This window comes from Marmota flaviventris, chromosome 18 (assembly GCF_047511675.1).
Source record: "Marmota flaviventris isolate mMarFla1 chromosome 18, mMarFla1.hap1, whole genome shotgun sequence".
Classification (NCBI taxonomy): Eukaryota; Metazoa; Chordata; class Mammalia; order Rodentia; family Sciuridae; genus Marmota; species Marmota flaviventris.
This window is the reverse complement of record NC_092515.1, coordinates 3,685,272-3,697,594: the sequence shown is the minus strand read 5'-3', so window position 1 is coordinate 3,697,594 and position 12,323 is coordinate 3,685,272. Positions and strand designations below refer to the sequence as shown.

The following is a 12,323-nucleotide window of genomic DNA, read 5'->3' as shown; positions in this document are numbered from 1 at the left end:
AAAGTGAACTGAGAATAGAAATGGAAAAGAAGTTAATGCAGGACTTGAGGGACACAGCGAAAAATGGCACCATCTACGCAGACGGTTTTGCATTTCAACTGGTACTTCCTACATATTTCCTGCCTGTCACTCACAAAAGGGGCTCCAGGTTCTAAGTAAGAATCTCCGCAGCCACGCCCCTGCGCGCCCCGCCCCACCCGCCTTCTCCCGGGGCCGCGTCTCCTGTCACTCTGGCCCCGCCCCGCCCGCCGCGGCCCCGCCCACCGCCCCTGTTTCCCTGCCAGGCATCTCCAGGAGCGCTCTGCTCCTCCTCCCAGACCCGGAAGCTGATCACGGAGCAGCGGTCACAGTGAGGCACGTGAGTTCCCTGTTCAGTGGCTGCGTCTCCTCCAGAGACATAAGAATCACACAGGCCTGCAGCAGCGGCGCCAGGCAGGGAACCCGACAGGTGTCAGGCTTGGCCGCCTGACCGCTCTGCAGCCTCACCCAGCGCGCTGGCCTCCATCTGCACACCAGGCCCTGCCATCACCTGGCCCTGCCCTCCTCAGTCCTGCCTTCACCTGTCCTGTCCTCACCCAGCCATGTCTCCTGGCCTGACCCTACCCTCGCCCAGCCCTGTCCTCCTCACCTGCCCTGTTCCTCACCCAGCCCTGCTCCCCTACTGGCCCAGCTTTTGCCAGGCCTTGTCCTGCTACCTGGCCCTACCTTCACTTAGCCCTGTCTACCTTGGCGCTGTCCTCCTCACCTGCCATGTCCTCCTTGGCCAGGTGTCCACCCTGCAGGTCTTCCCTCCATTAGTCTCCCTGTTGTCTACAGGAGGTGACCTGGGCCTGTGTGGTGACTTCCAGGGGGTCATCTGATGCCATCTCCAGGTAGCAACAGCCAGATCTGAATGTCATCACAGAACACTAATTGAGCAGGTGGCACAGATTCCACCCCAGGGGAAAATATGCTCCCCTGGAGGTGGGCATCCCAGACCATCCCCCTCCCTGTGATGTGTGGCACTAGGCTCTGGACAAAGAGCTGGACCACAAATGAGAGAAAGGAGACAACAGAGAGAGACCTTACACAGATGGCAAGGGATTGCAGAGGGAGGGCACAAGAGTGAAAGAAGAAGCCATAAAGCAGCAGAGAGAAGCAGATGGAGAAATCTAGAATCGCAAACTCCAGAGAGGCGAAGGACAGCCACACAGGGATATGGACAGAACAGGGGAGAGACCTCAAGCTATCTAGAGAGATGAAGGACATAGGGAAAGAGACAGAATCGGGGAGGGACCACAGGCAGAGCGTGGGAGCAGAGGACACATTATCTGCAGGCATGGCAGAAGGCAGCTGTGGTGCTGGGATAAGAAGAGGGGTAACAGGTGACAAGGGGAGCCCAGAGGAGCACCTTAGAGAGGAGGCCTCGGAATGTGGGCATCCAGAGCATGGGATTAGGGGCCTGCAGCAGGCAGGGCAGATGGAGAGTGTGGATGGGGAAGAAAGAGGCGGAAATCTGTGGAGACTGGGGACAAAGACTGGGGAGAAAGACTGACTGGAGGTGAAGGGACTTGCAGGAATGTGGAAGATCAGATGGAGGGAAGGAATAGAGGGAAGAAGGGGAGAAACCAGGAGAGGAGAGGGAAGCAAAGTGCGCAGGACGCCCTCCAGGGTGGGGGTGCTAAAGGAGCACAGTAGAGGTGATGAAAGAAATTGCAAAACTACTGCCCAGGAGAGTTGTGTATTTTAAAATTCTAGAGGTAACAGGATAGCTCCCTTATCCAGCCCAAAGGCAGTAACTGAACTCATTGTGTCCAAGGTCACCCTCCTTCCTCTCCTGATTTGTGGTGTCATGTAGGGAGTGTAGGAGATAGAAAGGGCAATTAAAGTGTTTTTGCTTTTGTCATGCTGAATGCAACAGTGACCACTCAGCAGAGAGTTTTTCACCTCTGGTCACATAAATGTGTGGGGATTTCTCCCCACCAACAAAGGGTGTCTGTGCCACCTGCCAAATTAGTGTTCTGTAATGGCATTCAGGTCTGGCTGCTGCTACCTGGAGATAGCATCAGATGACACAGACCTTTCTCCTACAGCACTGCCCCACATGGTGTGCCAGTCACCTTGAGAAGTTGGGACCCCCTGCTCAACACCTTGAGGGAAACATGGTACTTTTGTTTGCATGCTTGTTACAAATAAAGTGACACAGGTTACAGAGGTACAGGCAAATGAAAGAGCCATGGTAAAGGTTAACTGAACCCTAGAAGGGTGTTTTGGGAACCCTGAGATACCAGGGAGGAGTCTGGCAGAGAACTGGTCATTATTAAACAACCACATATGCATTTTAGTGACTAGAGAGGTGGTATTGTTTGTGGAATGTCAGAGCAGTTGAAACAGGGTGGGTTTTCCCTGTATCAGACAGTAAAAGGAAGAGATCTTATCTAAGCTGCCCTCCCATCTCAAGGCTGGTGTCTCACTGCTGCCTGAAGAGAGTGTGTCTTTGCCTCTGGCTGGTGCTGACCCTGAGATCAAGCATTCTCAGCCCCTCTCACAGTCTGAAAATGGTGTGGTGTCCTTCCCCTGTGTATCATAGTTTTCCACATGCAGAATCATTTGGTCATTGTCCTCAGAACACTGGCATTGAGCATTTCCAATCACATGAAATAAAGCCTCTTTTGTTTTCCATTCTTCTGTCTCTAAAAGACAAATACTTTGTTAATTACATTTTTTCTCTCTAATGTGGACTCCCCTTTTAGACTACATTTGCATGCTGAAAATTTGTTTATATACACCGTCTTCTAGTTCTGGAGTCATGTCTTCCAATCAAGTGTTCTCATCCACCCTAAGCTAATGGTTTAATTTTCACAGTCTCTTGTGACATCACTGTTTCTATATTCCTTTTTAAATGCCTTGTCCTCATATCTCTTCATGTCAGTACCACATTGCCCAGTTGATGACTCCCTCTTCTTTTTTCTTAGCTCTGCAGACATCTTCCTTATCTTAAAACTCTGCTTGCATTCATTGGGATTCTTCCAAGGATCACTTTGGCAATTCCTCTGCTGCCAGGCCCCACGCTGTTCTCTGACTGGGGTGCTGCCCCACAGTGGAGCCTTGCACCTCTGCTCAGCTTCTGTGTGTGCCACTGTCTCTTCTCCTCCTCTCACTCACACCTTACACACCATTCACCTCTCCAGTTCTCCGGGAGACTGCTTCCATAAACCCTAGAATCTTCTGGCCATTGTCTCCTAAACTTCATGCTGGGATGTTTAGTGGGCCTATCCACATTCATGTTCTTCCATGACCTCAGCTCCTCACATGCCTCCCCGGCATAGTCCTCAACATCTCAGGAAGGTTGGCCTCTACGTGGGGGACTTGGATGGACACCTCCACATATATCAAAATTGTACAATGTATTATGACATTGACAGGTTTTTTTTTTATTGTATAGGAGAATGAAAAAAAATCACATGAGTTTTTCAGAGTAGAAAAGAATCTAGAGTACACACAGCTCTTGAGGCTTGGGAGAAAAATGGGGAAAGACCTGGCTCCTGATTGCTCTGCTTCCCCAGGGCCTCTGTCCAGTTCTACTACTGTGTCCTCTGCTTGCTCACTTTCAGCCACAGGGGCCTCTTTCCTTTTCCTGGCCGGAGCTTGCTCTAGCCTCAGGGCCTTCACTGGGTCCTGTCTCTCTACCTAGCCCTCTACATGGCCCCTGGGCTGCAGGTGGCCAACCCCTCAGGTCTTTGTTATGACATCACCTGCTCCATGGAGACTCCTTGATCGCCCCCAGCTCCTGTCACACTCCAGCCACAACCTGCCCCTACTCTGGTCCATGCATCTTGCTGTGTCTGTCTCTTTCTGCTCCTTTACTGTCCACTACCTGGATCCTGATAAGAACAAGGGTCCAAGAGATGGGCAGAGCCAGAAGGTGGGTGGTGGGCTCGACCTGCCCTTCTGGGAGGTGCTCCATGCTGGCTTCCCCTAAGTGTGATGAGTCATTTTACATCCATTCAGGGGTGAGGCTGGTGCCCAGCCTTAATAATATTTGAGGGTGATTTTCTTCTTTGTACCAGCATTGAGTACCAGCTCTGGAGTGGTACTGGGGTCAGCCTGAGATCTGATGATAGCTGATGGGTCAGTGGTGTGGTTCACTTTGGTCAGGACTAGGGGGTGCCCTGAAGGGGAGCCCAGTGCTGCCCAGGTCCCCGCTTGTGCAGCCTGTGGGCTTCACCAGCAGGGAAATGAGGCCCAAAGGAAGGAGTCAGAGAAGCCTCCTGTGCTCCTCCCTGTAAGAGCTTACTATGCCTGGGTCTTCCTGTGCATAGGCAGCCAGTAAACAGTATGTTTCCTCCTTCCAGGATTGACTTGTAAAGACTCATGTTACCTGAGGAAACACCCCTGAAGAGGAGGAGGAACGAAAAGGAGTCAGGAATGGCTGTCACTGAGGTACAGTGATGCTGTCAGGTGGTCCTGAGTCCCCTGTGCAGTGCTGGGCCTGGGAGCTGCTGGCCTCAGGTGACTCTGCAGCCTCCTGCCTGTCAGGTGTGCCTGCACTCCCCGGGGCCTCCCTTACTCCATCCTCTGTGCTCAGATTCCACCCCACTGTGACCTGGTGGCAGGGAACCCATGAGGAGGTGCCACCAGGTGTTGCCCTGGGAATCCTCTGTCATTTTTGTTGATCTTTTAAAAAAGTGAGTGTGCTGTTTGGTGGTGTCCCTGTCCTCCACACCAGTTCTCTCGCTCTAGTGCTCATTGTTTCCTGCCTTTTGCTTCTGTTGCCTTCAGTTGGCTCTTTCCCCTGGAGGTGTATGGTTAGTTGACCTGGGTTTCTTCTTCCTTGTTGTGAAGTTTCACTACCCTAAGGTCTTTCTTTTGTTTTTATTTTTATTTTATTGCATTCTGTGAGATTTGGTATGTTTATTTTTGTTTTGCTTTTGTTTCAGATATTTTCTGAATCCTTTTCCTGTTTACCATTGGTTGGTTAAGAATGAGGTGTTTCATTTTCCCTTATTTGGGAGTGTTAATTTTTCTTCTGCAATTGGCTTCTGTATTTATTCCATTGTTCACAGAAAGAAAATTGGGGTCCTTTTAAGCTTCTGAAAGTGAATGTTAAGATTTGTGACCTAATCTGTCTCAAATAAAAAAATAGACATGTGTAGTACCTTAGTGGTAAATGTCCTGGTGTCCGTCTTCCACAACCAAAAAAAAAAAAAAAATGGCGGGGAGTTGGGGGGGGGGGGCTGGCAGTTTTATTCAGTGGTGAAGCACCCTGGTTCATTGTCCAGTACCATAACTAAATTTTATGAATTTTTATGTGAATGGTCTACCTTCAGCCCCAACTTCCGGTTGGTTCTGCACAGACCTCTTTTTCCTATGGACTGCTTTGGCTGCACAGTGTCCTGCAGCACAGTCTCTGAACACAGTGACTCTGAGCATCCTGACTCCTGTTTCTTTCTTTCTCAGAAATTGAAATCAGGCCCTTCTACCATTGAGTTATATCCTCAATCCCTCTTGTTTTGTTTTTTTCTTTTTTATAGTTAGAGTCTTGCTTCATTGCTGAGGTGGTGTTGAAGTTGTGATTCTCTTGCTTCTTCCTCCTGGGTCTGGATTACAGTTGTGTACCACTGTGGCTGGCTACTATGTTTCTTGTGTTTTCTGCAGGGGAGAAATCTGTACAGATTTAGGCAGTATCTTGCCTTAAGGAAAATTAAAATAAAACACAACGAGGAGATTTAACATTCTCAGAAATACCAGAACATATGAAAACACAGGGAAAGCAAGCTCAGTTTCTCCTTATATACCCTCCGCACACAGAAAGCTTCTGTGATCCCAAATAAGTGCGGGTTTTTGCCCATATGCCAAGAATGCAGTTCTTCAGAGGGCACTTGTCATTTCACCTAGTTCAGACACTGTCTGTGTAGATACATGGTGGATCCCACCAGCTGAGGTCTCTGTCTCACAAAATGGGCCCCTTTTCAGAGGCCTGCAAAAGTATGGCCCATGATTCAGAACGACTTTCTATAAATGGGGCTTCCTTCATCCCCTCCTCACATTCAAAAAGTGGTTAGAGTGCTTCGTAAAACTGTCAAGGACTTTACTTGCATTTGCCTTGTGGTAACGCCTGTTCAGAAGATACAGGTGAACACGCAGATGGAAGAGGTGCATAGGCCAAGGTGTGGGGAAAAGGACGTGGAGCTCACATGACTTTGTGTGTTGCGCCACTGTCCAGGACCCTCCACCCACGCGTTGATCTGAACACCCTTTCACCCCGTCCTATTGAGTTTTTATGGAGGCTCCATTATGTAGGCAGGCTTGATTACATCCTGGGTGATGGTGATCAGTTGAGACTTCAGTCCCTCTCCCTTCCCTGGAGGTAGGTGGCAGGACTGCATGTTACAACTGCCTCTCCTGCCTGAGGCTTTCTGGGGAGAAGCCCCTTCGTGAAGATCTCTAGGGGGCTCTAGGCACCTGTCTTCTCACTAGCACAGAAATCTTTCTTAGCTCTCCAGGGATTCCAGGTGAGCTCCACATCAGCAGACAGACAGATACCAAATGTGTATTTACAGCCTCACAGTGCAGCGCTTCTCACTTGAATCAGTTGCATGCTTACACTTCTCCTCCCTTCTCATTTCTCTTTGTTTACTTCTTTGCAGTAAGGGGATTGAACCTAGGTCCCCTCTGCCATCACATCCCTACTCCTATGTTCTTCATTCTCAGAGAGGATCTTGCTATGTTTCCCAGTCCCACCTCCAATTTACAATGTTCCCACCCCAGCCTGGGGATAGCTGGGATACAAGCATGTGCCACCATGCCTGGGAAATGTGGTTCACATTTTGCATGAAGATTGTAACTGTCCCCTGTGCCGCATTGTGAAGCCTGTTTTAATTTCAGGGTCCGCTGACTTTCAGGGATGTGGCCATAGAATTCTCCCAGGAGGAGTGGAAGTGCCTGGTCCCTGCTCAGAGGGCTTTGTACAGGGATGTGATGCTGGAGACCTACAGGAACCTGGTCTCCCTGGGTGAGCTTGACTTTCCCTGATGCTGGGATCTGCCCTGTGTATCTCTGCATTTCCCTTTTGTCTTTGGGATCCTCTGCATTGACTGACTGAGGGCCTGTTGCCTATGAAAGATGCTCCACAGTACATCCTCTGTACTTTGTTCCCTTCCTTCAGATGCTCTGCCCCCTTCATGATACTGCAGTGATGGTTCCAGAGCTGAAGCACAACATAGAGCCCACAGCCAACTCTTAAAATATCCAGTTCTACCCAGATGCAATGGCACATGCCTACAATCCCAGTGGATTGGTGTGCTGAGGTACAAGGATCAGAACAATCACAAGTTCAAAGTCATCCTCAGCAAAACTGAGGTGCTAAGTAAGCATCTCAGTGAGACCCTGTCTCTAAATAAAATACAAAATATCGCTGGGGATATGTGGCTCAGTGCTCAAGTGGCCTTGAGTTCAATCCCTAGTACAAAACAAAACAAAACCCTAAAAATTAAAATACCCATTACCTGTTTTCTGTCCGTGTGCTTTTGATTCAGTGGTTCTTGGAAGAGAGGTAGATACCTACATGATATAGTGAAATATTTTCTGTATTCCTCTGTAATGTCCTCTTTCTCATGTACAGATAGGGCTGGATTGTGGAGAAGCCACAGTGCATCAGCTTCTTTTCTCTATACAAGCAGGAGTGTGTCCTTCAGACCTGAGTGTCCTCTCCTGGTTGGAGCAAGGGAGGGAGCTCTGGATTCTGAATGGCCCAGAGGAAATATCCAGGCCTGCAAATGAGTGGGCATGTGTGGAGGGTGTGAAAGCAGGTAAGAGCTCACATGGGCAGAGAGGCAGCTGCCCACTAAGTAGTGTTGGGGTGCTTTGGCAATGGGAGGGGTCAGGGCTAAGGTGATGTCCATTTCCTGGGCTTTACATGCAAGGAATTTGGTTTCAAGCTCCTTTTCCTCCTCTCCTCCTTCTCCCTACTCTCCCTCCTCTAAACTTTCTCTATGTATACATGAGGATGACATCCCCTTTGTTATCTGTATATATGAGTGTAACCTGATTTTGTTAAACTCCTTCCGTTTTTCTTCCCTTTCCTTCCTTCCTCCCTCCTCTTGTTCTCTTCCTTCTCCTCCCCTGTCTTCCCTGTATCTTTATGGTGTCCAGTCACCTCCTCAAACCCCTTTTCTCCCTTATTTTGCTCTAGTTTCTACATATAAGAGCAACCATTGACCCTCAATTTTTGAGTCTGTCTCATTTCACCTAGCACAATATTTTCCATTCCACCCACCAGCCAATGCCATGATTTCATTCTTCATTTACCTCTAGGTTTTTAAAAATCAGTGCTGTCAATTAGTAAAGAATGTCTCATATTTTATAGTAAAGATTCACAGTTTCCTTTTTGTTGACTAAGATTTGTTAGCCTTCTCTCATGATCGTGATGAGATGGTAATTTTCCTGTCAATTCACTTCCAATTACTATTAGAAATCCAATAGACTTATTTACTTCAACCACAGAAGTTTATTTCTCACATTTTGGGGCCTGCAAAATCCATGATCAAGGTCCCTATTTAATTAGTTGATATAGCAGGAGTGTTTTGGTCAGAATTTATTTAAACTAACTTTTGCTGTTAAAGACATTTTGCTTACATGAATTACATGTAAACAAGCTTTCCTTCTGTAAAAGTCCAGTTCCATATATTTTTTCTTAACAATAAAATCATGATCATGTAATATCCCCATAACTGTTGTCAATACAAGTATTACTTTGGTATAACATTATATATTTACGTGTAAGATAACATTTTTTTTCTTCAGTAATTAGTCATAAACCTGTGGTTTCTTTTGTCATGTAGACATTACTCCAGAACGTTTCTTCAAGGAATGTTCACCAAAAAGGCACAGCTGTACAGGAGAAATAGTCCACACGGTGACATTGCAAACATGTGATGGCCGTGCCATTGAAGGATCATGCTGCGATGAAACCCGGAAGAGTACATGGGACTTATGTTGTTGGAGCAATGTAGGAAGACATCACACAGGATTTTCTATGACTCAAGAGGAAAGTCCCCCTGGTTGCAGAGGTGAACGTGGAGGCAGGGATGCAGGGAAGGTGCTCATCAACAGTTGGCTTGGATTCAGCTTTCAGTCACATCTGCCTGAACCACAGTCCTTTCAAGATGAAGGGAACCTTCATAAATGGATCGATAGTGAGCAGGCTCTCGACAATGGTTCCTTGCTTCCAGCCCACCAAAGAATTCCTTCTAGTGTCAAAGCAAACATTTCTCATAAATATGAACATGATTTTATAGATTCTTGTTTGTTTATACAAGAACCAAAAACAGACATTCCTCCAGCAGCTCACAAATGTAATGAGTTTGGAAAATCCTTTAATCAAGAGTCACAATGTACTATACATCAGACACTCCATACTAGAGAGAAGCAATTTATGTGTGATATATGTGGCAAGGTCTTCACTCAAAAATCGAATCTTACAAGTCATCATAGAATTCATACTGGAGAGAAACCTTTCAAGTGTAATGAGTGTGGGAAGGTCTTCAATCACAGTTCACACCTTGCACAACATCAGAGAATCCACACTGGAGAGAAACCTTTCAGATGTGATGACTGTGGCAAAGTCTTCAGTCAGAAGTCCTACCTGGCAAACCACCAGAGAATTCACTCTGGGGAGAGACCTTACAAGTGTGATGCATGTGGCAAGGTCTTCAATCAGATTTCACACCTGACAAGTCATCGTAGAATCCACACTGGAGAGAAACCTTACAAATGTGATGAATGTGGAAAGGTCTTCCACCAAATTTCACACCTTGCACAACATCGAACCACTCACACAGAAGAGAAACCTTTCAAATGTAATGAGTGTGGCAAGGTCTTCAGTCGCAATTCTTACCTTGTTCAACATCTGATAATCCACACTGGGGAAAAACCGTACAAATGCAATGAGTGTGGCAAGGTCTTCAGTCACATTTCACACCTTGCACAACATCGGAGAATTCATACAGGAGAGAAACCTTACAAATGCAATGAGTGTGGCAGTGTTTTCAGTCACAAATCTTCCCTAGCAAATCATCAAAGAATCCACACAGGAGAGAAACCTTTCAAATGCAATGAGTGTGGCAAGGGCTTCAGCCGCAACTCATACCTAGCAGAACATCTGATAATGCATACTGGGGAGAAGCCTTACAAATGCAATGAATGTGGCAAAGTGTTTGGTCGCAGTTCACATCTTGCATGTCATCGCAGAATCCATACGGGAGAGAAACCTTATAAGTGTAATGACTGTGGCAAAGTATTCAGTCAAAATTCATACCTTGCATGTCATCGCAGAATCCACACTGGGGAGAAACCTTATAAATGTAATGACTGTGGCAAGGTCTTCAGTCTGAACTCATCCCTAGCCCATCACCGCAGGATCCATAGTGTAGAGAAGCCATAGTCGTGTAATCAAGGTGCGCAGGGTGGTGGGTCTCACCTACTTCAGAAAAAGGCAGAAGGGTGGCAAGTGGAAATCCAGTCTGGACATAATGGTGAGACTCTCTAAATATGAAATAAAGGGCTGTGATGTAGCTAAGTGTTAGAATGACCGCCTAACACGTTTTGAGTCCCTGGGTTCAATCCCTAAACCCCAGAAGAGGAAAATAGTAATGCAACAAATGTGTTGAGGTCTTCAGTAACATTGACATCTCACATATCAAGCATTTATGGTGGAGAGAAACCCAATGAATGTGATGAGGGTCGCAAACCATATAAGGTGCATCTGGCCTGGCCGATCATGTGATCCACACCAAGAGGGCTAGGCAAAGTGTTCACTGACATTTCCTATCATGCACATTGTCAATTTCTCATCCTAGAATAAAACCACAAATGAATTAGACAAAGTCTCAGTCAGCATTCAAACCGTGCAAGACCACTGAGATTTCCTAGTGGAGAAATTATCTCCCGTGTGTCATGACTATACAGAGTGATCCAGGCCTCATTTAAGGCTTAGTAACTTAGTTAGTCTGTGATAGAGAGGAACTTCACACATTCATTGGATGTAAACAGGCCCTATGGTAAAAGCCTCTTGTAAGGATTCCTGCTGGAACAGAAACTCATAAATGTACCATGGTTGCAAATCTTTATTATGCACTCAGTCCTCTGTACACGTCAGGTAAGGCACAAAAGCATAATGACTTTGGCCAAGCCTGTCTTCAGTGCTCATGTTTCAGTGGACATCAGTTGATCCACACTGGAGAGGAACCATGGAAATGTCTGCAGGTGCCAAGCTCTTCTGGCACAGTTCACAGCTTGCACATCCTGGGAGAAGACGTCCTAGAGGTAAAGCTTGAATCCAGTGAGTGTGGCACCCCCTGCATTATGAGTTCAAGCAGTGGTCAGAGTCCGTACTAAAGAGCAACATCCGTCACAATCACAACACAGGACAGACTTCCATGCCTCAAAACCAGTGGAAACTGTGCAAAAGTTATTTTCATGATGGGGCTTAAATACAAGCCTTAAAACCTGGAACAGAGTACATGCCCCAGAGAACAACCAACCATCCAAGTGTAAGGAAAGTGCTATTTCATTGTCAAACATTTGTGATTTTGTTGTCCTGAGAGGATTTATTCTGGGGAGAAATGAGACAGGCATTGTGACCCTGGATAGTTTCTTCATCAAGGGAGTATCCTTGGGATTCACTAGTTGTACTGGTATAATGCATTATTTCACCAATTCTCACACAATTCCCCATGTCAGAGAATTTATAGGAAAAATAAATTAGTCTCTGATTGTCCAAGATTAGCTCTGGTCTTGCATACTGTGGAAGAATTACAAGTCAGAATATGTTAAAACTCATGACATGTCAAAGGTACAGGGATTTTTGAAAAGATCCAGTTATCTTCAGGTTGTAAAGTGTCTCATTCTTTAATATTTCTTGGAAAGTACTCTGCTTGTCTTGGGTTCTCTGCCTTCCTTACAGGCCTCATGGCTGTGTCCAGAAAGGAACCCTTAAGAGCAAAGGCCTTCATGAAATGAGGATCATTGCTGTCCTTGCTCCTGGAGGTGGAGAACACTCCTTGTTAAAAGTCAATATTATCTGCATCAAAGAGTATTTCAAAGGGGCTGAGCAGGATGTAGAATTAGGATGTCAGTCATCCTGTCTGTGGCGGTCTGCGCCCCCTTGTCCATATTGTCCATAGTGGAATGGGGTAAGGAACACTCTACAAACTGCCTGAAGTAGGGCAGCCAAGACTGTAGGGACTGGGCTTTTTATTGGAGAAGAGGAGTGTGATCTTAGGGACTGATTATATCCAGGAAGAATGCAGGGAAATGGTGGCCATCCTGGGGCAATATTCATA

General features: G+C 46.7%; 1 protein-coding gene across 1 annotated transcript; it reads left to right on the top strand.

The window, feature by feature from the left end:
• The first annotated feature begins 268 nt into the window (after nucleotides 1–268).
• LOC139702675 (zinc finger protein 83-like) lies at nucleotides 269–11,761 on the top strand. Its single transcript, XM_071604360.1, has 6 exons — nucleotides 269–358; nucleotides 2,073–2,144; nucleotides 4,335–4,422; nucleotides 6,868–6,994; nucleotides 7,662–7,790; nucleotides 8,823–11,761. The coding sequence occupies exons 3-6, from the start codon at nucleotides 4,354–4,356 to the stop codon at nucleotides 10,421–10,423; spliced, it is 1,926 nt and encodes a 641-aa protein (XP_071460461.1). The 5' UTR covers nucleotides 269–358; nucleotides 2,073–2,144; nucleotides 4,335–4,353; the 3' UTR covers nucleotides 10,424–11,761.
• Nucleotides 11,762–12,323: the final 562 nt, after the last annotated feature.